This window comes from Cimex lectularius, unplaced genomic scaffold (assembly GCF_000648675.2).
Source record: "Cimex lectularius strain Harlan isolate CLEC.00 unplaced genomic scaffold, Clec_2.1 scaffold373, whole genome shotgun sequence".
Taxonomy (NCBI): domain Eukaryota; kingdom Metazoa; phylum Arthropoda; class Insecta; order Hemiptera; family Cimicidae; genus Cimex; species Cimex lectularius.
Window position 1 is genome coordinate 13427 of NW_019392898.1, and position 25165 is coordinate 38591.

Sequence of the window (25165 nt, forward strand, 5' to 3'; positions counted from 1 at the left end):
ATGTGTCATTCTTGTGTGTCGTATTGAGAGTGGCACAGTTGGCATGATAAAGTAAATGTTTTTCTAAAACCTATTTCACACCAGACCGCACCTTAACATCTACAAATAATCATTGGCTAACGGTCACTAAACACCACAAAAATATCAAATAAATTCAACGAAGGAAAAAGATTAACTGAAATAGATCTTTAGACAAAGCAGAATAGACGGTCATAATGCTACTTTTTGTGCAAATGTGATTAATCAGAACAAAAGTAAACAAAGGAAGTAAACAAAGCATTATTCACTGTTTCTTTTGACTACGAGAGCTCCTAATTACCTGTAACTAATGTAAAAATATGATGGATTTAATTTTAAATTAAATAAATTGAGTGGTGCGTTAAATTTGTCCATCGGTGTCGATTCCTATATCGATCTCGCAAAATGTTTTGTTTCAGTCCGTCTTTTTTTTTTTTTCAAAAATTAAAAACCAATGTCAATGATAAAATAAAATTAAGTACAAAAATATTAAGTTGAAGGTACCTCGATGGTGGAATGGGAGGAGCCGTTGATAGCGGAAATAAATGGAGAGTAAAAAGTGATTAAAAGTTGAGAAAAGTTTGAGTTAAATCTACTTCTTGAGTTGTTTGAGAGTTATAACATTATAATCAAATCATAATTTCACTTACGGAGATTACTGCCGAAGAAAATGCACTTAGTTAAAGAAGAATGGTTTTGTAATGAACAATCCTCAGTTTTGAAATCGTCGAGAACTTTGACGTTTTCTTTCCATTTTAATTTGCCTTTTCTTTCGATTGGCGGATTAAATAAAAACCGTGTCACCATAAACTTTTAAAGCAGCTTTTTTTTACTTTCCCCCCACTTAAAATAGCAGTAAACGTGAATAATCTTATCTTTCTTTTTGTATTATTTTTAATAAGAACTAAATAAAATATGATCAAATGATAAAACACACATTAAGCTATTTTTATTTTTACCTTTCGTGCTTATACTCTCAAAGTTAATTTGCTAATGGAATATTAAAATAATTGTAGACTATACAATACATAGCATGTTTTAATATAATCAAAATTCATTCATTTCAACCAATACCTTACATAAAAAGATTAATCTCACCCGACTGAGGATTGGCCATACGCGGTTGACACATGGGCACCTGCTTTTGGGCCAAAGCCCGCGCAGGTGCCCCTGATGCAGAGAAAGGTTGCTCGATGTGTCCCACATAATAGAGGCGTGTCATGCCTTGGCTCCATACAGAGAGCGTGTAGGCATGCCGCCGGACTTAAGAAGAGAACACGGTAGCGAGTTTCAGAGTCCCCTGTTTCGCTTTTTAGGGGAAATTGGGTTTTTTATTGTATTTAATATGTCTTATGTGTTGTGTATATATGTTTTGTCTGAGAGCATGTATTTATTAGCGTGAATGGCGAGGGGTGAGGGTGAAATATAACGTCATCATCGCCCCTCAACCCTCGAACGTAGAGAGCGTAAGAGTTCGGGGTCGATGGCGGATTATTTATAAAAGTATCGATCCCAATCTAGATTAGTTTAAGTATAGGTCGGTGGAGGAATAACAAGTACTTCACCAACCAAACTGAATGAGTGTACTGTATGGATGTATTTATTTGTATGAATGTAGTGTTTGAAAGTGTGAATAGAATATAGACTAGTTGGGGGCTGAAATGACCTAGATGTCGGAAGCCCCAGTCAAAAAAAAAAAAAAAATTGAAAGAAGTCATTTGGTCAATCAGACCACGAAATATAATAGATCTAAAATTCATTGTTAATTAATAATAATTGAATTATTACCTTCTTCGGTGCCACCACTTTTTCTTTGGACATTATTACCATAGCAAACAGCCAGGATAAATTTTCTGGTGATACAAAGCACTTCCTATGTATCTGTCTCTTTTTCACAGTATGGGCAAGTTCTTGGGCTTTTTTCAAATAAGGCAGAGCATGGTAGTATGGGGCACATCTACCTTAATGACAAGTAAACACTTTCACTTTCAAACTATATTGATTATTTATATTGCCACACTCGGCAATGTTCCCTGAAATAAACAAAAACCTTGAAATGTCTGATCGTCATATTCAGATTTACACAGACTGAAGCAAAATGAACAGCCAAGTCGTTGCGCAGTAGTAATTTTCAAAGATTCAATCAGAATTCACAAGGAAAAACATAAAATGGAAAGTTGGTGCTCCAACAATCAAGACGAACTTCTGGCTATTCTCAAAGCTTTAACATGGCTAGAGGGATACAATCCAAACCTTGATAAAAGAACAGCCACATTATGGACAGATCGCCAAGTATCTCTGGTCTCGATTCAGGACTGTCTAAACCACTCGGTTCTTGTTGAAGAAATCAGGCAATTGTCTTTCCACCTAGAAAATACCGACGGTTGGTCTATAAGCATCAAGTGGATAAAAGCTCACTGTGTATTTACTGGAAACGAAGCAACTGACCCATTAGCCAAGGAGGCAACCAACTGCAAGGACGAAATTAGCTTTTACCGTGTGCCGGTTAGCTATATGTACTCCAAGACAAGACAAGAAAGCAATGTTAGATGGGAAAAACAATGGTCGGCAACAACAAAAGGGCTTCACATCAGAAGGTTCTTCCCAACGGTAACTGCTCGAGCAAACTCAACATTTAAGCACGATTATAAGTTGACCCAAGTGCTTACTGGGCACGGGAAAAACCAAGATGCCTTCATCGGTTCAAGATTATAGAGGACCCAAAATGTCATTGCAGTAATCCAGAGGAACAGACATGGGATCTTATACTGTTCTACTGTACTTTATTTTATAAGCCCAGACTGAGTTTGGGCGGTACATGATGACAACAGGAGGTGCCTGGCCACCAATGTGGGATACGCTTACAAACGTTTACTTTAAAGTTCCTCAACTCTTAAACTTTAATTTACTGTGATATACCTGTGATGCTAAGTTAAGACAAAATTAGAATAACATTATTAAATTCATTGCAATCTACACACAAGCACCATATGTTACAAATAAAACTGTAATTATTACAAGCAAGCTTGTTGTAAGCATGTAATATAAAAAGGGAGCATGCAATAAAAATTTAAAAAATTTAAAAATAAACCCTTTTACTTTCAATCTATATTGATTATTTACTCTCAGTATTAGTGTTGAAATATATTGGAAGCAGCTGAATAAATATTGGAATAACAAAATGACGGAAGAATAAGGAATGATGAAAACTGTTGATTAAATGAAAAAACAATTTACCACTTTCAACAAAAAATTTTAATCTAAAGTTCAATGTTGCAATCATACCCTAAGACAAAATTTGTTATTTTAGGTGTATCTGATGAGTTTTAAACCGGAAATATTGTCCATAATCTTCTGGAAGAGTAATTAAACAAATATAAAAAATGTATATTCTGATGCATCTGGGTAAGAAAAGTGCAGTCAACCTATTTTTTTGGCTGGATCACTTGTAGAATAAAATTGACAATTTGCAGAATGTATATAAACCGAAAACATTGTCTCTATCTCAGATGATTTTCCTAAAGATGTCATTCAAAAGATCCTACTCAACTATTTGCTAATTGTAAAGAACGAAAATTTGCCATACAAGACAAGCTTATAATTAAAGAAAATTATGGCATGCAGTCTTTAAATACCTCCATCTAATGAAGTATTGAGTCTCAAGAATGCAGCTGTCATGTAACAAGGAGGGTGGAATTGCGATAATATATTAGTGGTAATTTGGAGTAAAGTAAATATAATATCTGGCTCTTCCCAACAAGGGGTAATCAACAAGACATAATAACATACATCAAATTTCACATAGCAATTACAAACATAATTGTATTCTCCAGATGGAAATACTGGCTTACACATATTACACAATTGAAAAACATTTTACTCTAAAATGAATTTACATTTTTGTATTTAATTTTGACATTTTTTTGATATTCGAAACTTGTATAGAGAGCAAATTAAACAACCTGTACGATATATTGAAGTGGATTTGACTGCTGGTACATCATCTGATAAAAATGATTTTTGGCATTAAAGCTAATACTAGGGTTTTTCAGTGTGTTAGTTAATATATTTTTCTATCAATAATATTAGTAAATATATTCTATCAGTGTCTGGGATGATTTTGATAAATTGTCTCAATAACTAATATAATAATGGCAATCATAAATTTTGTTTGGTCAGTAACAATAGAACCGGTTCTTTGCAAAAAAATTCTAAGCATTGTTTAAACCCTATGACTCTGCTACATATTGTGTAGAGAAAACCTAAATATAAATTATTCAGAAATCGTGAGATGCGGTCTGGTGGTTTTTCTGAAACCCACATCACACCAGACCTCATCTCACGGTTACTGAATAATTATGGGCTAACGGTCACTAATCACCACACATACCTAAATATAAAGTGGTTGACAATAATGATAAGGCCCTCCTGTATAATTTCAATTTAATTATTTTAAATGGACACAGGTTGGATGAATAAGAAGGGTGATTTTACTTTTACATCATCAACTAGGTTCTTCGGTAAATTATTGTGATGTTGTTCACTTTATACTTAAATTTAGAATAGAAACTCAATTTTTTTCTGAAATCTGTAATAACTTCATTTAAATTTAACAAAACTAAAATAAATAATCTTCCAATGTTGATTGAAGGACAAAAAGCAAATACACCAAATTAAGTTCTATGGCCTTTTGAATTTATTTGTCCTATGTATACATGTACTAATTCAATAATTAATCTCATATTAGTTACTGGTAATTATAACTCTAATACAAAATTCCATGTATTGACAAAGCATATTTTACCTTGAAAAAAATTTCCTTTCATGCTCTTAGAAAGTTCTGTAAGATAAATCAGTTAAGTAGTAAATTTGTATATTTAAATAAAAACAAACAATTTAAATCTGTATGTTTAAGTAAGAAAAAAAGTATTTTGCATGATGACTCAAACATAATAGCAAAAATAGTAAAGGGTTCTGACAGGGAGGTCAGTCAGTTAAAAGTGATTCTAACAATATCTCATTAAATTATTGAAAAAAGATATTCTATACACCTGAAAACCACTCTTTAGGTGTGTAAGTTTTGGACAACCTATGTGTTCCGAGGGAATTTCGAATATTTCATTTGCTCAAGTATAATGATTGATTATAATTACGCCTAATGTGAATAAGCAAAAGGTATTTTTCACCACTTATAACTCTGTAGGTTATATCTCTTCTTTTTTTTATTTTTTTTTTCGAGTTCCATAACTTGGGCTTCTGTTCAACAATTGTCCAGTAGGGGAGGAGCAGAATGTTATTATGAATATTGGAGTTAAACAAGGTTTTCTTCTCAGCCCTTTGCTTTTCTCATTATTTTTTAAAGATTGTCTAGATGGTGGAGGATGCATTTTGCATTAGCTGTTAAGCCATAGCCATATCACATTCACTGCAGAGAATGATTACTTGAAGATGCCCATAAAAAAAATCAAAAATCATACTGTTCAGGAATATGAAATGGGGTTGGTGATGAATGAGGTGTGGTTTTTCTGGAATGCAAGCATAAAATTGTCAATGAGTATGTCTCGTTGGGTATCTCTTACCTCTAAATTAGCTTTTGGTAATGTTGTATAAAGTATGTAAAGCTAAACAGGATTTTTAGAAAATAGATTTTTATTCAAAACTAAGTAATACTGTTAGCACAGCAAAGATTTGTATGGTTCCAAATTTGGGGGGGGATGTTAGGTTTGGTGTTCTGGAAAAACTAATTCAATCATATATATATATTACGCAGGGCGGGTGACCAGGACCCGAGGGGTTAAAAGCCTAGGTAGGCCCGTACCCCATCCCTAAAAGGTCCGAGACCTGGTCGGCTCACGAGTCCTGCATAAACCTTTTGGACCTATTCACAAACCCCAAGATTTTGGACCATTTTATCTTGGGGAGTGTTTTGGTTATGTCCTCTCCTTCGAAAGTTTCAAATCTTTCCCTGGCATACCTATCGCATTCTGCAAGGTAGTGTCGAGTTTCTTCCTTTGTTTCACAGAAGCGGCAAAAGGGGTCTGGAAGAATACCCATTAGGAAGAGGTGTCTTCTCAAGGGGCAATGGCCCGTTAGGATACCTATCAGCCTCCTAATTCCCCTCCTAGAGTTAGAGAATAACCATTTCGTTTCTTTTGGTTTGATTTCCTTCAGAAACTTCTTCGATTGCCTGTGTCCGGGGGACATATACCATTCTTTAAGGAATTGTTTCATGCCCCAGCAGTTCAATTATGCAATTCAATCATAAGAAGTATAAGACATTTTAAAGTTTAGAATTTGATTTTTGGGAATAACAGATGGAATTGTCTACAGTTTGTCATTTGACATTTGTCTATAGTTAAAATATAGTTAACATATACACAATATTATTTTGAAATTTCTTGGTTGGGTGTTGGAATAGTTGGTGCTAAAATAAAATATGCGTTGACACGAATAATTGGAATTGATTTAAAGAAATAAATATTAAAACAAATTTAATTTTTTTAATTGTTTGAAAAAATTAATTATAAATTTTCATTCAATATTCAATTTGAAAAAGCACAATTGACTATATTCAAACAATCACATACACAAATATTTTATATAATTTTATTTTGTAGAAAATAAAACAAGTATCAATGAGTGAAATAGTGATCATTATAGAATATGGGAAAACAGGTTTTGCCTTGAAACTGGTCCCACCTGGAAGTGATTTCTTATGTAACTCGTTTAAAGGTCCTTTAGATTTAACGGTATATTTAAAAAACAATCAAATCTCTTGTATTAGATAAAAATTTCAAAAATAAGTACAATTTATTTTAAATTGGGTTGAGATTTTTGCTATTATTTATTATTTATTTTATTATTATATAAGTAAATAGCAGAAATTCCGATAAAAACTCAGTATATGTATTGTGAAACAAACAGTACAATTATGTAATATAATTACCAATAAAATCCTTGTAGATAAATAACAATTTACAATTAAAATAATATGATGTCTTGGGTATTGTAATGCAGTTTCCCAATAAAATTATAATTAAAATATACGAAATGAATTATTTTTTTAAAGTTAGAGAATTTTTTTAATAAAAATGACTGAAGATTTGATTTGAATTCGTGTTCTTGGGTTGACAACATTTGAAGGTAGATTATTCTGATTTTCTACAATGCAGTTTAAGAAGAATGTTAATCCAACTAATTTTTGGGATTGCTGTTTTTGAAGTTTCATGCTATGATCATGAGTTTTTGAGAAAATGTGTAGTGAGAAAAGTTGAGGCGAAGGGTTGTATTTATTTGGAAGAATTTTATATATTTCAATGAATCTTCCCTTTCTCTATGATCTTAAAGTTGGTAATTTAAGTCAGTCTATGTAGCTGTATAGCTTTAATTTTTTTTAAGGTTTTGGTAAAACATTTTTGAACTTTTTCTACAAGATGCGGTCTGGTGTGACATAGGTTTTAGAAAAACATTTTCTAAACCATGGCAACATTTCAATCTTTATTGAGATCATCTTCAGGGCTCAAAGTGTTTGTTTTCTGTGTTGATGTGTCATTCTTGTGTGTCGTGTTGAGAGTGCCCTTTCAATATATTTCATTACATATTTGGTATTTTTCAAATAAAATCTTCAAACAGACCAATAAAAATTCAACAATAATAACAATTTTTATTGTATGTTAATTTTCAAATTAAATTTACTCTTATTTTATTTTATTTAAAGGTACAAATAGGGCTTTAAGCCCTCTTACATGCACATATATTGTATACTGGAAATAAATTTAGATTTATAAACATAGTAAAATAATAATAATAAAATATATAATTATTCTATAAAATATTAATTATTTATAATTAAATGATAAAACCACATTACAAGAGAAAAACAGAAAGAGAAAAAATATAATAGGAAACGGGAAAAAAGAAAAACACTAGGGAAGAAAAGTAGATGATGCATACTGTTTTTAACTCCGATGCCATGGACGTGAAACAAGTCAGCAAAGAAGTAGAGCATACTTCTCGGGGAAGCAAATTCTAAAGTCTCGACACTGCAATTCTGGATAAGGCTAAAGTTTCAGAGGAAGTTGAGGGCTTGGGATATAATTGGTGCCTTTGATTAAAGAATGTGATGAAAATCTGATAGATATTGAGGACATTTGATTTAATTTTAAATATGTATATTAAAACTAAAAGTTTATAAGTGCTTAGAATGTTAAGTTGCTGAAAATGTTAATATAGGAAGAAATATGATCTCTTGGTTTAAGATCACAACAGTATCTAATGCTGACATGTTAAGCAATTTGAAGGCAATGGGCAGAGTGAGAGTCTAAGGAAAGTGAAAAAATAGCACTGCAGTAAGGTAATAAAGGGATTATTAGGGATTTAATAAGGAGATGTCTAGTTTTCTGAGGAATGAAAAGGTAAGGCGCCTAAGAGAAATGAAGGCTTGAGAATATATTTGTAAAATAGAGCTTGGTCATGCCATAAAACTCGGAGTTATTTTTAACTCCGAGATTTTTAACTTTAGGACAAAAATTATAAGGAAGGGAGAGGCAATCTGTATTAATTAATTTTTTAAATTGGTTGAGAGAATGAAGATCAGGTCAAGCCGAGAGATAGCTTAAAACAAGGTGCTTGTATGAGAATTAAATTTAAACCTGAGTGTCATCAACATGAAGATGAAATTGGGAGAAATTAAGAACTGATGGAATATCATTTAGAAACATGGGAAAGAGTAAAGGTCCAAGGATAGAGCCTAAGAGTACACCAAGTTAAATTGAGAGTGAAGAGGAGAAAGAATTTGAAGCTTTACATCTCTGAGTTCTGTCAGATAGGAGATGAGATTAGTAGCAGTAGAAGAAAAACCAAAAAGATGCATCAGTTTCCAAATAAGCAAATTATGAGCCGAATGCATTGGAAGAATCAAGCAGAACAATAATACATTATATCTATATCTATCTATATTATTATACCTAGGGAATATCAACTGAGATTTTTTTAAAATAATAATTTTTAAAATAAATTAAAAAGTTCGAATTATTTATCTTTATTCAACTTTCTTATTTCTGATTATTCGGAAATCGTGAGACTTTGTTATTTCTGTGGTGTACTTCGATTGTTAAATAGCTTTTTGTTGATTAGTTTGTCATTTGTATAACTGTTATTTCAACAGCCATTATTCATCATTATTATCTATGTTATCATCAATGCCTAGGTGAAAATCATCTGAGTTTATAAAAATAATACTTCTTAAATCAAATTAAAAAGTTTAAATTATTCATCTTTATTCTGCTTTGTTATTTCTGTGGTGTAATTTGACACTTACAAAGCTTTTGGTTTATTAGGTTTGTCATTTATATAAATGTTATTTTAACAAACAATATTCATCATTAATATCTATATTATCATCAACGCCTAGGCGAATATCATCTGAGATTTTTTTGTAAATAATAATTTTTAAATCAAATTAAAAAGTTAAAATTATTCATCTTTATTCTGCTTTGTTGTTTCTGTGGTGTAATTTGACACTTACAAAGCTTTTTGTTGATTAGTTTTGTCGTTTGTATAATTATTATTTTAACGGCCACTTTGACTATATTCGCCATAATTTTTTTTGTTCGTCACCTTTAATTCTTCATTTATAATTTATTATACAGAAAATTGATTAATTTAAGAAGTTTGTTAGTAAATTTGTGCCATCGATGTTTTAAATTTCGATTTTTTTAATTTTAGTGCTTATGATGTAAAGTTTGAACGTTATCTTATAATGGCGAATTGTGTGATTTCTTTCTGCGTCTGATTAGAAATCGAAGTGTAAAATCGACTTGATATCCAAAATCGACCTTCCAATGGACATTTAATTCTGGAAAGATGATAAAATACATAATTGGTTAGTGGTTTACCGATACACGATCTGATTCATGGATCTGGTCGACGTCGTTTCTCTCAAATCCGGAGGGTTTTTGAAGTGATGGACGCGTCCGTGACAGGCTCTTTTGAACCGTTGACGTCCTTTTGAGGGGAGGCGAATGAGCGAAGTCAGCTGACCCGCCGGACGTCTACTATGACAATCATGGCCCAGAAGTTGGATCAAAAGCAGAAATGGGCAATTCCGAAGTTCCAGACCAAGGGGCGAGAAGCGATCCATTCCGGCCACTTTATGGTCTCGGACTTCGAAGCGGAGGCCCAGGACGACGAGGACGAACTCGCCGTGCCCGTCCCAGAAGTCGAGAAGGAGGTCGTCGAGGTGAAGTCCGTAACGGCCAACTGCCCGTCCAAAGACAGGACCGTCGTCTCAGTGCCTATAAACTCTGTTAAACTTCCCTTCAACCAGCTTCTCATCGAAACTTCCCTCACAAAACTGTTTCAATGCATGTCTTTGGCTTACAGGTAAGACAATCTAAAGACAAATCTAATTCAAATAACCGATGGAGACAGTAACAATTTATGTATTGCTCATTACACTTATACAATTATATTGTTTTGTTTTTCATATGTTATCAGAACACAATGACAAGTAGTTTTTGTGGAACTGGGTGATAGATCAGTCGTGGTTGATTCCTCAATGCTATCACTTTCTCATGGTGGGTTTGTGACAAATAATATGGCTTCGTGCAAATCATGTTTGACAGGAAGATAAACAAAAAATCATACTTATATAAACTCTTTTAAACAAGTTTTCTATGACTAGTTTCTGAGTTTTGTAAATATTAAATGACGCAATAAGTTGTTGTAGCTTAATGAGCAGACTGGAGTAAGATGCGATCGAGCTACAGGTTCATCCCCCTGCAATGTCACTATAACGTAACTGTTCAATCCGGTCAGCTCATTCTCGCGATGAAATACTAAAAACATGTGAAATAAATTGGCCAGGATTATTGCGGACAAACTTCATTACCTTGATGGTCTTCATCGCAATTTTGCTACAAGTGATTAGATAAGACAGATCAAGTGTGCATGTAGCTGAGTCAAGAAAAACGTTCATAAAATAATGGAAAAAAAAAACAATATCCATAAAAAAGTATGGGAAGGACAGTAGTTATGCTAATGGATAAATAATAAAAATAAAAATAGGCTCGAGAAAAGAAAAAACTATAATTAAAAATATCACGATGAACTTATGTTTCCAAAGTATCATGTTAGCAGAAACAAATAGAGAAAAACAATCACAATTTTCCTAAGATTTAAATTTAATTTTTTTAAATAGAAGTAACTAAGGATTTTAGTTTTATTGATTCAACCCTGATTTGATGAAAATAATGCAGTACGTCTATAAAAAACCTAGCTTTAATTACTAGTTCAACATTTTAATTCTTTTAATTACTTGTCCTAGAATTTATATCATCAGATTATTTCAAGTTGAAATGTTATATAGTGAATTTTGGATGTCTACAAGGTAATGGACCTTTGGAATGGATTAATAATTTTATTTACAGCATCAATAGCCATTGTAAAGAAAATACACTTTTGAACAAAGTACAAAAATACAATAACATTATAAACTAGTTTTTTGTGTCATCAACTTTTTATGAAATATATCTTGATTAATTATTATTTCCAATTAATAGGTCTGTACAGTCTAGACAATTATATATATCTAACAATTTGTGCAAAAACAGTATATCATAGATAGTTCTATGGTGTTTGAGAAACTCCACCTGGACTCCTAAACAATGTATTTTTTTTTTTTTTTTTATTCACTAGCCCAACTACAACATAGTTTCCAATAGTGCATTTCATATAAACACATTTCACATTTTTAATTGGCTCAAATGGCTGATTTAATCTGACATGAATATATAGCTTTATGTGCTTCCATATCGCAGTGCTTCTTAGATTATTATCACAATGCTTTTAAATACATGGATAAATAAATAAAGAATGAATTGTAAAACTATTTACAATAAATGAGGTTTTTATCATTATACAAACCACTTACACTATCATTGTGATCACCTCAACCAATGCAACTCTGCAAAGTATGTGATTTGAGACGTGTTGCAAGTTTTTCGCCCTGATGAAAATGTGATACTCTTTTCACCAAAGGGAATTTGGAGTGGAACTTGAGGAATCTTTCCTCAGTGATTTCCCTCTTTTATATTCAGCCCCCAGTGTGATTGAGAGTTACGCACACACCACTCAGTGTTGACAGCAATTCTCAGCATCTTATTTTGCAGTACCTAGAGGCCTTATTTTGGAGGTAGCGGTAGACCCATACTTTGCACCCCATGGAGTACTAATTGCCTGATTTATATAATATATAAATTAGGAGAGTCACTGCTGGCCTTAGTGTATCCTTCATTTACCTTTTTGTTTATATGAATACTCCAGGTCAGCTTTTGGTCCAAGTAAACTCCCAGGTACTTGACTGTTCTGCCTTCGGGATTCCGAGGGATGTTTTTTTCCTTCAATATTTAGTTCAGGAGTGTTTGGGGTTCTTCATGGTGTAAAAATCTTACTTTCTCATTTACTTGGGTGAATGCAGAGTCTCCAGTCTGAACAGTTTGATTTGATTTCCTCAATGTTACCAATATATAATTGATAACAAGGTGCCCATACAAAAGAATTGAATTCCAACATTGACCAAACCAGAGAGAAATAAAGTATTTTAATATGAGAAGTATGTGGAGTAAGTATGTTGCACTTTACAAAATCAACTGTTTTTAAAGCTTTGTTTGCTATTGACGTAATGTTCACAAAATTTAAACATAGATTTGATTGAGTCAACTGGATTTTTTTTTTTTTTTTTTATTTATTGGCCTTATTATCTTGCATATTAGCCACTGGATTTAGAGTAACATTATTTACATTATATGGATGGATTATATTGTTCTTAGTTATACTAAAGCGGATGACATAGCATTTTTCAATAATTATATACACACCAATGCTTTTGCTCACACTAATGGACTAAATTGTTTAGTTTTCAGTGTTAGAAGTATTGACCACTTTCTTCACTTACGAACACTGCATCAAGGCATGGTCTTGAAGGCAAATGTAGTGGATAATGCCAAGTTTTCGACCATATTTACCATACCATTGACATATTTAAATTTTTTTACAGGCGATCTCAAATTTGCTTGAAGACCAATTCAGCCCCAACATTGCCAAAGACCATAACATGTTGCTCACAGATATGACAATCTGTAGCCATATTTAAAGTTGTTTTGCCCTGATGATGACCTTAAAATGGGTTGAAAGTTTGGAATTAGCAACTAAATTTGCTTTCTTCTTCTTCAAGACCATACCTTGATCCAGAGTGTTCGTAAATTGTTTAGCTCAGGCTAAATAATGTTACAGTTGTTTGGGAGGCCACTCAATTACATTGGTACAATTTGAAAATCATCTCCAAATAATTTACATTTACAATGAACAAAATAAGAAATTATATCACTTATAAATACATTAAAACAAAAATGTCTGCTGGTAACCTAGATGTTACAACAATGGGTTTGGATAGGGAATTTAGAATTAACATATTATATATTAATTGTGTTCTACCCAATAAGTAATCAATTAACCAATTAGGTAAATTAGCAAAAATACAAATTCTTCCCAATTTTGCAAATAACTATGAATGATTGATTGACGCCTTGTCTTTGGTTTTTAAATGCATCTAGAATGTCATGCTGAAATGTTAATAGATTCATCGATGTTTATGTTCTGTGATAATATGTGTAAACGCAGGAGTGATCACAGATCTTTTCAAATATTTTTGGGGTAAGCAAGATTTTACATATTGGCCTATAATTAGTTACCTCTTCTCTATTGCCACTTTTAAAAGATGGCAGTACAAATGAAGATTTCCATAAGTTAGAAAACTGCCCCATTGACAAAGATTTACTTTTACACTATTTAATACTAAAATCCATAAACATTGATTACATTATTGAAGAACTCAGCTTTTTTATCTCTCTCTCTTTATTAAAATGAATGCATTTCGGGTTAATTCTAATAACCCCTCGTCGCCTGATGAAGTGTTCAACTGATACTTGAGTGTAAGCCGAAACATCCTCAGTTGAAGAAGGGTTATTGGAATTAGCCTGAAATCCATTCCTTTTAATAAACAGAAAAAATACTGGAGTTCTTCAAATACTAAACATTATTATTATTGTATGTTATGCTTCTGCCTTCTCACCCCGTACTACAAGCATTCACAGATGTACAATATAAAGAGGGTATCCCTTTTCCCTTGATACATTAGCCTTCCTTGGTTATGATCTTTCATTTCATGTGACTCAGTATTTCTGGAGTACCTTTGAAATATTTTCTAAACCTAAATGTCACAAAACTGCCAATTTGCTTATGTAATGTATCAAGTTGCAGCAAAGAGTACAAACAAACAATAATTTGAGTTAATCTTCTGAAAGACAGCTAAAATAGGAAAAAATTTCCAATATGTCATAATGTAAAGTACTATGAAAAAAGTTCTACTTTTGTACAATTTGTATTTTTACTTGTAGTATTATGTCTTCACTGCTCATCAAGGTATTTTGTTGGTTGTTATTAAACTTGAAATAACACTAAAACTTCTTTCAGGCAAAAGTTAACGTCACCAAAATGGAACCGATTCAAAGGAATTCGTTTAAGATGGAAGGACAAAATAAGGCTGAACAACGTAATTTGGAGGTGCTGGCACATGCAGTGTATGTATACGGTTGAATCCACTCTTATCTCATGCTCTCTCTCTCTCTCTCTCTCTCTCTCTCTCTCTCTCTCCTCTCTTTCTCTCTCTAATGTATAAAAATAAACAAAAGGAAAAGATTAATGCTATTGCATATACAATGAACAATTGTTTATCTAATATGAAGTACATATTTGATTTTTTTTTAATTTATGTCATTAATATATTTATTTGCCAATTCTGTTAGTACGCAATTATTAACTCATTAGTTTAAATAATTTATATCAACTAAATAGAGAGCATTTAATGCTTTTTACCCACTGAATTTAGTTATTAATCTCTAGTTCTCTTATCTATGTGAAGTTTGTCAAGATAATATATTATCTAAAAAAAATATCACCAAACGTGGCAAAAACGTTTTACATACAAAAACTGAATTATTGTAGGTTTTTTTTTGTTTTTGGTTGCTTGGTGCTTTAAAATTGTAATGGTGTATTACATGTTACTGAAGCATTTGTGGTTGGTGTACCATGACACAACACAAATAGTTCTTAGTTTTGATGTAGGACTTAATAGTTTCATCGTTTTTTTTAGCATCAATTAAAAAATGATTGCACGAAAGTTAACTAAGGGGGAAGGGGCTGTGGTAGCCGAGTGGTCAACGTGATAGACTCTCAGCTCCATAACTGCAGTCGTGGGTTTGATTCTCACCGTTCCCCCTGGCCTTTTTTTTCACACAACCCTCCCCCTCAAAAATAATGCTCCTTGACTAATATGCAAAGTTCATGAGGCCATTGCAAAAAAATAGTTACCTATCATCAGTCTTCCCATTCTTGTTGATTTTTGTTATTGGGTTGTCCGGAAAATAATGCAGGATTTTGGTATTAAACAAAAAAAAAGAAACTAGTTACTTTAAAGCAATGTTCTTTAATCAAAATAATTTCCCATACTCTCAATACATTTCTCCCAACGTGTTGGTAACTTATTAATTCCGTCTGAGTAGAATTCAGAATTTTTAGAATTGATAAAGTCAATAAATGCATTTTCCAGTTCCGTTTGATTTTTGAATATTATGTGTTGTAAGTAGTGGTCCAGGTGTCTAAAAAAATGGTAGTCAGTAGGCGAGAGGTCCGGAGAGTAGGGTGGGTGAGGCAAATTTTCTTAGCCAAGCTCCAATAATTTTTGTGACGTTACACGTGACACATGTGGTCGAGCGTTGTCATGCAACAAAATGGGCCCTTTCCGATTGACCAAAGAGGGCTTCATTACTGCCAATTTCTGATGCATGGTATTAATTTGGTTACAGTATGATTCAGCATTGATGGTTTCGCCAGGATTTAAGAAGCTGTAGTGTATTAAACCAAATGAAGCCCACCATACCGTAACCATTACCTTTTTTTGATGAGTTGGGGGCTTTGGAGCTTCTCCTTTGTCGAGCCACTGTCCAGAACGTCTAGTGTTATCGTAGAGAATCCACTTTTCGTCACATGTAACAATTCTGGCCAGAAATGGGTCATTTTTGTTTCGACAAAGAAGTGATGCACAAACATCAAAGCGCTGATTTTTTGGCGATCGTTTAATGAGTGTGGAACCCAATTTTCGAGTTTTTTCACTTTTCCAATCGCCTTGAGGTGGTCAGCGACGGTCGTTTTACTGACTTTGAGTTGCTCTGCAAGTTCTCGAACAGTTGTTTTGGGGTTTTCTTCCACCACTGATCGCAGAACATCATCATTAAGAGAGGAAGGCCTTCCACGACCTTCTTCATCTTCAAGGCTGAAATCTCCCTCCCGAAATTTTTTAAACCACCTTTGCACAGTGCACTCATTAACACAACCCTCGCCCCAGACTTGGTTAATGTTTCTAGCCGTTTGGGCTCCGCTTCGGCCGAGTTTAAACTCGTAAAAGAAAATCGTACGAAATTCTCGCTTTGACATTATAAGGATGACTGAATTATTTCCAAGTAGCGGAATGCTACAGAGGTAAACAAACAATATCATTTGGAAGAGGATTAATAAGTGTTGACATTCATACAAATGAGTAATCCTGTAAACGTAAACAGAATATTTTATATAGATTTTTTTTAATGAAAACTTAAAATCCTGCATTATTTTCCGGACAACCCGATAGTTCAAACACAGCATTTTGCCATCTTCTGTCACGCGTCTGAAATAATAAAAATAAGCGAGAATGGGCAGACCAACATGAACTATCAAACAGTAGATTTATCACCCTGCAGTCCACAGGAGAAAATCTTACAATTAGAAATCTGTGTACCTTTTTATAATGTTGGTTTTAAAAAGATAAAAAGTGTATTTTAATGTGTAAAAACACTGAGAAAATGAATTTTACTGAAAATTTGAAATTATTACCTAAAAAACATGCTTCAAAAATAACAGTTAATATGTTTCTGTTCATTAGCTAAGCTGGAAGAATTTTAGCATTTTATGATTTATCCATTAAACAGATGAATTTCAACTCAAATATATATTTAGGAATACGACAAATGGGAAAAGAAAGTTCATTAGAGATTCAGCATTTCATAGTAATGTTCGGACAACTTCTTTTGTGTCAAATAATGTTGTTTTGTCTGTTAATGTTTCCAGTTTCAGTGGTTTGATGATCTGGTCCCTCCTTTACAAACCTAGTCATATAAATAATATAAATGTTGGAATAAAAATCTGATTATTTAACCAAGCGATTTCCCTTACAGTTATAAAAAAGCAAAATACATTGGTTTGTCAATTTGCTTCGCCATTGGACGTCGATACTCACAACAAACCAGAGGTACAATTCAGAACAATATTTATTATCTGCATACAGTAAATATATTTGTATGCAACTGTTCTTTCAGGCTATAGTTTTAGAGGGAAAATATTGGAAAAGAAAGTTAAACGCTGTCACTGCAGAATACAAAAAATGGCGTATGTACAGTCGAAACCAAATATTAGGTCGCCCTCCCAATTACGGACATGATACCGTGAGCATTTTTTCAAATATTCTTCATTTTATATTTGATATTCCATGATAGATAGTAAAAAGCTACAAAAAAATATAATGAGGAAAAAGACATGTACAGTAAAACCACAATTATTCTGGGATAATGATGGTGAGGGAGTCCATAGAAAATGAAAACCCCAAATAATGATATTTATTTTTTAATGCATTAATTAAATTGTGAATCAAAAATACATGTGTTATTACTTTTATTATATTTCATATATATTTTTACATGTATATAATTGTTTTCAAAAAATCATGACAAATTTCCAAAAGGCCAAATTGAAAAACAAAATGTAGACTAACGGCCTGTGACACCAATTCTATACCAAAAATACCCCAAACACCCTACAACAAACTTCAAAAGCGAGGTTTTTCCGGAAGAGGTGCATCATTCTCAAACGACATCCATACATAGAGAAGGGTTTAGTGTGTCATATGTAAACCTGGGGCCCGGATAATGGAAGTTTTACTGTACATGTTTTTATTGGTATGGAAAATTTATGTTATACTTGACTATTGTTATGTTATTGTACAGCTGGCTGAATTAGAAGGACACGATTGGTCTTTAAATTCCAACGAAAGTCTAATGATGGTTGATGAAGACTACATGGGGCTAATGAGTGACACGTTGTTTTCTACAATAACAGCCAATCAGCCTTTTGCATTTCCTGATACAAGAGAAATTGGTAATGTTTCTCTAAAATGCAACAAAATCCATTTTATTTCTAATACTTGTGATATTTTAGCCAGAGGAGCAAATTTAGCAGATTTCATTCAACCGAGTCTTGTCCAATTACAGCCAAACTTAGAAGAATTCATGGACATAGAGCCATTACATGGTATCTTGCTTTCATAGTTATACTTTAAGCATGTAACCAAATTTATTTTGGTTTTGTTGATTACAGAACTTTTTTGCTCAAAACTTGTTAGTGTACCTGAAGAAACCCAGACCCTTCAGATAACTCAGTTCTCGGAAGAAAAGCAAATTTTAAGTCAGCAACCAGCACCTCCACCTGATTACCCAACCACATCAATCCCTCCTTATCCACCTCCTTATCCTACACAGAGCCTTTGGTACGGCCTTCCAGATTACAATGACCCCACTGTCCAGCAAAGCATCCCGCAACAAGCTCTCCCTTCACAAAATCTTGAACCACACACTTATACTCAACAGCCTACACAATCATCACCACCTTTGACAGATTTAATCGTTACGAGAAAAGAAGATATTTACTTACAACCAAAAGTAAGTTGTCCAATGTTTGAAAAACTTGTCGCTTTATGGGATTGAATATTGAATGTTTTATAGGCTAAATCTAAATGGAGTGGAAAGCCTGACCAAGCCAAGAAATTGGCAACAACATTGAACAACTCTGCAGCTTTAGCATTAATACCTTCCAATTCTGGTATTGTTTTAACTCCCCTTGCTCCCGGTCCTGCAATACCAACACAAAATATCTCACTTCAAGAAACACAACAGAACAACAACGCATTTCTAGCTCAGCTTCTTACCAATTGTGAGTTGTAATAAATAAAACAATTTTTTATATATGTATCTGTATGCATATAATTAAAAATAATGAATTTCTAGCCACTCCTGCAAATTATGGTTTCGTGGGAAATGAACAGACAAATTCACCGACTAAGAGTTTACCACCGAAGGAAGAAATTTCTTATGCATCACAACAGTCTATCGGAAATATTATTACTCTCCCTTTCAAAACTGAGAAGTATGTATAGAGGAAATTTGTAAATATTTACATAGTAATGTTAACAGAAATTGTGTTTACACTAAACTATTGTTCTATTGCAGTGAATACAGTAAACAAAGGAGTTATAAGATAAATCAAAATATGGGAAGCAGTACTTCACCCACCTTACAGACAGTACAAACTGTTGTGGCCAGTCCAATGCTAATAAAGTCCATCCAAACACCAATGCATAATGTTGTACGTTATTATATTATTACATAAGCGTGAGAGAGAAAAATTACTGTTTTGCAAGTTACAGTTATCATTTTAATGGATTTTGATTTTTTTAACTTGTCCACTGCTGTTTTCTTCCAATGTTTTAAACCTTTTTCTCTTTAAGTATTGCTCAGAGAGGTAGTAGTATGAAGATTCAATACTTTGGAATATAAAATGAGTGATTTAGTAGAAACTAGATTCCATCTATTTCAGAAAACGTGCAGGCATTGACTTCAACTCCTTCAAGATTAAAAACAAATTAGAATGTGTTGTTTTATACCAGTAGACGAGTAAACTTTGTTCTATTCAATGTTACAGTTAACAATTCTTTTGATGAGAATAATTTTAAAAGATAGAACAACTGATGCATTTCCATGATAGTGACTTTTTGTGAAATGAGCCTGCACCTCTCTACATGCTCTTTTCACATTTCTTAACTTTTCATTCACACTTGGTTGTCAGAAAGGGCTTGTTAGTAGAACCAGCATACATAGTTTCTCTTAAACATCTGTGCTGTTCAATTCTTCTCCCTTTCTTTACTTGTCGAGTGATTGTTGAACATTACGTTGAACATCTGAAGGTCGTGTGTTTGAATCCAGCTTGTGACACTAACTTTTTCATTTTAACCAAGACCTTACATACAAAGAATAATTACCTTAAACCTAAGTAGTCTTGCAGGTTTTGTATCCTAATACACTGAAACATTTTAACATATTGCTACATTTTTATTTTTTATTTGTGTTCTTACGAAATGTTAAACTAAATTGATTTATTTTAATTTTTATTGTTTGAATGAAATGTTTAAAGTATCAAAAATAATAAGTCATTAAATAACAACACATTGATTCCCGCTTGTGACACTAATTTTTCTTCACAATTGTCTTTGCATAAAAATTGACAAAAAAACAAACAATTATTATTAAGCAGATCACTAATTAAATAACATTGATTTGTCATAATTATTAATTTTGCATTTAATAATTATTACTATGATTAATATTTTTTTTTACTATCTGTACAAAGTATATACATTGTATAGTGATCTACAATATTTTCCGATTTGACAGCATGATGGGAGCCAGCTATTTTATAAAAAATAGTTTAACAAAAAATGTACCATGCCAGATTCTCCAATTTGCGCCAATTTCCTTGTTTTGAAATGACAAACATTTTTCGGAAAATTCGATTGGGATATGTATCACAAAACAAAGAAATCAAACCTTGTGCTCACGCAAGAAGAAAACTTAAAAATTGCATATTAAATTAATTATTATGGGCACTCTCAACACAACGAACACTTTGAGCCCTGAAGATGATCTCAATAAAGATGGAAACGTTGCACGATAAAGAAGATGTTTTTCTAAAACCTATGTCACACCGGACCGCATCTCACGATCTCCAAATAATCATATTAAATTACATTCAAACAATGACGATTCAGAAAACAAATATAATCGGAAGTAGTGTGGTGATAAAAGAACACTACGCTTGATTATATTTGGGCTTAGGCAGATACTAAAGTTGCTACCGTCCAAATATATCTGTGTGTAGTAGAGAATGGGTTAAACTTCTCCCTTGCAAGCTTGCATCAGCTTTTTTTCATGAATAATATCAATAGCCTTTATGTAAGTATTGAAAGACAGTTGGAAATGAATTCAATGCATATTTACAAAAATATAGAACACTTGGTTTTACTCACCCGTATTCATTATAAATAAACGATTATCTGTATGATTTTTTATTATATAATAAAGATATGCGGAAGTTCAACTAGTGTATGCCCTGAATCTCCGAACACAGGAGAAGCTCTTAGTCTTTCACCAATAAGTGTGGGAAGTCCTACTTCCCCATCAACTAGCAACAAGCCTGCTCCTGCTTATCGAGTATGTATTGATTAAGAAAGACACAAATTTATTTTACTGGAGTTTAGGCATTGAATACTCGATTTTATAGGAACACCGGAGAGTATGCCATATCAATGCCGAACAGAAACGTCGTTGTAATATAAAAAATGGTTTTGACACGCTTCACTCCTTGATTCCTCATCTCAACCAGAATCCAAACACAAAGGTAACCCACCCTTTGTCGAGTCTGAAGAGCTTTTAAAAATTATTAGTCCTTACAGATGAGCAAAGCTGTTATGCTACAGAAAGGTGCTGAGTATATCAGGCAATTACAGATGGAAAGAAACGAACTGGAAAAAGAAATGGAAAGTTTAAAACAGCAGATTGAAACATTGAATGCTGAAATATGGTATATAAAGAAGAATCAATTGTTTAAAAAAATTGTATTGCTTTTTAATTTTTGTTTTAGCAATTGCCAATCAATGCTTCCTGCAACAGGTGCTCCAATTTCAAAACATAGAAGCAACAAAATGAGGGATATGTACAGAAAATATGTAAGGTCGAGGACTCATGAAAACTGGAAATTCTGGATTGTATCCTTGCATTATAATTAATCGACTTTCACCCTGAAGGGTTGTCACTCCCTGATGAGCTGACCCTAGGGTTTATACATCAATGAGTTCACTCACCCTGTTATGTGGCTGGGTCACTATTATCCCCCCCCCCTTAAGCCAGATGCCCAGGAGATCGTTGCTTCCCTCAACAGGGTTAGGTTCCGACAGGGTCATATCTAGGTCATTTTGGTCCACAACACAAGCAAAATATAATCTAGCCTAAAAGTAACTAACTTCTATAATACATTCATACACATAAATACATTCACACCATTGTTCATTGCACTCTTTCTGATTAATTGGTGGAGTACTTGATATCCCTCCATCGACCTACGTACAATACTAATAATCACTCTAAATTAGGGTCGATGAGGTACTTTTATAAATATTCCACCATCAACCCTAAACACACTTGCTGGATGGGTGATGGTGATGATAATATGAGGAAGGCTCAGCCTTCCTCAGTCCACATCGCTCCACGTGTGCCAAATTGCATCAACTCCACCGTATTTATGCTGCAATGATGGACATTAAAATTATTATTACTACTTCTTTCATGAAACATTAAATAAATTGTAAACCCATCAGTTTTTAACACTACAATTCTACAGGTTCCCCTTTCTTAATTTTCTATATTTTTAAAATTCATCATTTTGTTTATGTTTGCAAAATACTGAAAAACCAAGATAATATTATGTACAATAGGTTTTGTTTTATGATAATGCATTTAGTAATTGAAGTTTAATTTCTCTCTATATTTATATTTAACATAAATAATTTAAATCTGTGATAATCCATATACGTATTTAAGACATAATTGACTGTAATAATCATTTTAATTAATTATATTTTTTATCTAAAGTTTTGGTTGAGGCAAAAAAGCTAGTGTCATGAAAAGGATTCGAACCCACGACCTTCAGATATCCACCACTACTCTAACCACTTGAGCTATCGTGACTTCAATCCACTCAAACTCAACTCATCGTACTAGCCAAATGTCATGGGCTCAAATCCCGCTTGTGACACTAACTTTTTTTCTCAATCAAGACCTTAGATAATCTGATAATGTTTTCAAAATACCTATAAAATTATTTTAAAACAAGAAGGCTAGATTAAATAACACTGGTTGAGTAAATGTACATTAACTTTTCACGGGAGTATTTACCATGTCTAAGCCATTTGATTTTATAGATTTTGATGAGATATTGTCCTTAAAAATATTTCAGCTGAGTTTGATTTGTGAACCATTGCTCGAATCGTTCAACAATAACGTAGCAACTTCAAGCCTTGATGATCTGTATCGGACGACCTTACAATGGATAAATCAGCATTGTTCCCTCGTCAATCTAAGACCTGGTTTGTTATATTTATTGCTTTTTTATAATCATATATCGTGAATCTTAGAATAATGGATTTTTCGAGTAAGGTTTATTATAGGGGGGGGGGGGGATTTGGTACCAGGAAAAGTACAATAAACCAAAAAGCTGCATTTCAGGGGACAAAAAACCCCACTTCCTGATGGTTAATTTTAGAATTGAATTGAATATAAAATGGCGTTTTGAATATACAAATTATTTATGTTTTTATAAGGTTTATAATGATCAAAAGAAAATGTATCATTCCAGCAATTCTTCACACAAAAAATTTCTTTTTACATTTTTATGATGTTTTATTTTTTTACCCTGTTTCAGTTGTACTAAACGCTTTTCGCCATTTAAGTACAACAACTGAAGTTCTCAAAGATCCTGCAAGGCTGCCAAACGAAGCAATCCTGGCCGTAGATAGGGCAGTTAAAAAAAGTTAAAACGAAGTGTTTTGACATAAAGAAAAATCTATTTTTATAAATGTGTAACTAGAGAGAGAAAAGAAGAAAACATTTACTTTGAATTAGCAGAGTAAAGTATATTTTTTAATTGTATATAATTATAATGTGATTTCACAATATGTAAAGCTTCCAAGTTCCACAAAACGACAATTTTTGCTCAAACAAAAAAAACATATTTAGCTCTTAAGGTTTAAATGCCTAATATTTTTACATATTTTTACTAACAAGCTTTTAAGAAACACCGGGACTGAATACAAGTGCAAATCATGGATTTAAAAAAGTGCCATACAATAATTATTATTAAAGAATAGATGTTCCAATTTTTTGCGTAAATGCTGTGTAATGGCAGAAATGAATTAACATGATTACCGAACTGCATGTCTGTATGCATAATGTGTTTATTTGAAAAATGTATAAATTGCTTAAATCTTTTGTTTGAATTATATTTTCATTTAAAAAAATGGAAGAGCTGTTCCTTAAGAATATATATTAATTATAGATAGATTTTAAAAGATTGTCTTTTAAAACAAAAATAATATATTGTGATCTCTTGTTATTGCTGGTCAATGTATAAAATTCTGTTGTTTGAATATGTTGTTAACAAGTTTTCTTAATTAGTAGTATATACAGTTGGTTATAATTTTAAATAATTATACAGATTTTATTTATCAAAGAGTTTTCTTTTGGCCCGTTTGTCATTTTATTATTTCTTAATTCATTGGTGCAATTAAATATTGAGCCGGATATGTCCGAGTCATTTTACTATAAAGTAGTATTTAATGTCTACGATAGTATATAATCGCAAATCGGATTGGTTTATCAGGCCTATTTTTTTTTTTTTTTTTTTTTTCCGATTTGACGGGTTTATCGATGATGGTGACTCTGAAGACAGTAGTGCCAAAATGTGAACAAAGGACGATGAGTTGCATATAAGAGAACGGACGCCACTTTTGATGAAGTTGTATTAATATACATGGTTTATTTTCTCAGATTATTTTTGTGTATTTATTTTTCTTCCAATCTCATCCTTTTTCCTCAATTCAGTCAATCTGCACTGTTATATGTATTTTTCTGTATAACTGTTAATAAGTAGAAAATATGGAAATAATTATTGAATTTTTAAATAATTGAAGATTTTTACCACATTCAATTTTATTTATTTTTACAATATGGTTTAAAAACACACACACACACATATATATATATATATATATATATATTTAAGTAATAAATTCCAAGTAAATATGTACAATGTAAATTTCATGTTTTATTCACTTAAA

At 32.5% G+C, this 25165-nt stretch overlaps 1 protein-coding gene across 2 annotated transcripts; it reads left to right on the top strand.

Moving 5' to 3' along the window:
• Window positions 1-9720: 9720 nt before the first annotated feature.
• LOC106664193 (MLX-interacting protein) lies at window positions 9721-24538 on the top strand. Of its 2 annotated transcripts, none has more exons than XM_024229202.1 (16): window positions 9721-10401; window positions 14551-14657; window positions 17346-17419; window positions 17487-17612; window positions 18171-18321; window positions 18382-18474; window positions 18541-18881; window positions 18945-19152; window positions 19227-19365; window positions 19449-19584; window positions 21357-21485; window positions 21556-21672; window positions 21719-21855; window positions 21916-22039; window positions 23287-23416; window positions 23752-24538. In XM_024229202.1, the coding sequence occupies exons 1-16, from the start codon at window positions 10076-10078 to the stop codon at window positions 23862-23864; spliced, it is 2451 nt and encodes an 816-aa protein (XP_024084970.1). In that variant the 5' UTR covers window positions 9721-10075; the 3' UTR covers window positions 23865-24538. The 2 variants fall into 2 exon arrangements, with proteins under 2 accessions (XP_024084970.1, XP_014245139.1); XM_014389653.2 differs by having other exon boundaries at window positions 9723-10401; window positions 21728-21855; window positions 23752-24535.
• The last annotated feature ends 627 nt before the right edge of the window (window positions 24539-25165 follow it).

Bases quoted from the DNA above. Each gene is read 5' to 3' on its own strand.
- LOC106664193 (XM_024229202.1), top strand. From the start codon at position 10,076: ATGACAATCATGGCCCAGAAGTTGGATCAAAAGCAGAAATGGGCAATT. The intron at 10,402-14,550 runs GTAAGACAATCT...AACTTCTTTCAG, and splicing joins TGCATGTCTTTGGCTTACAG to GCAAAAGTTAACGTCACCAA. The intron at 21,486-21,555 runs GTATGTATTGAT...TCGATTTTATAG, and splicing joins AGCCTGCTCCTGCTTATCGA to GAACACCGGAGAGTATGCCA.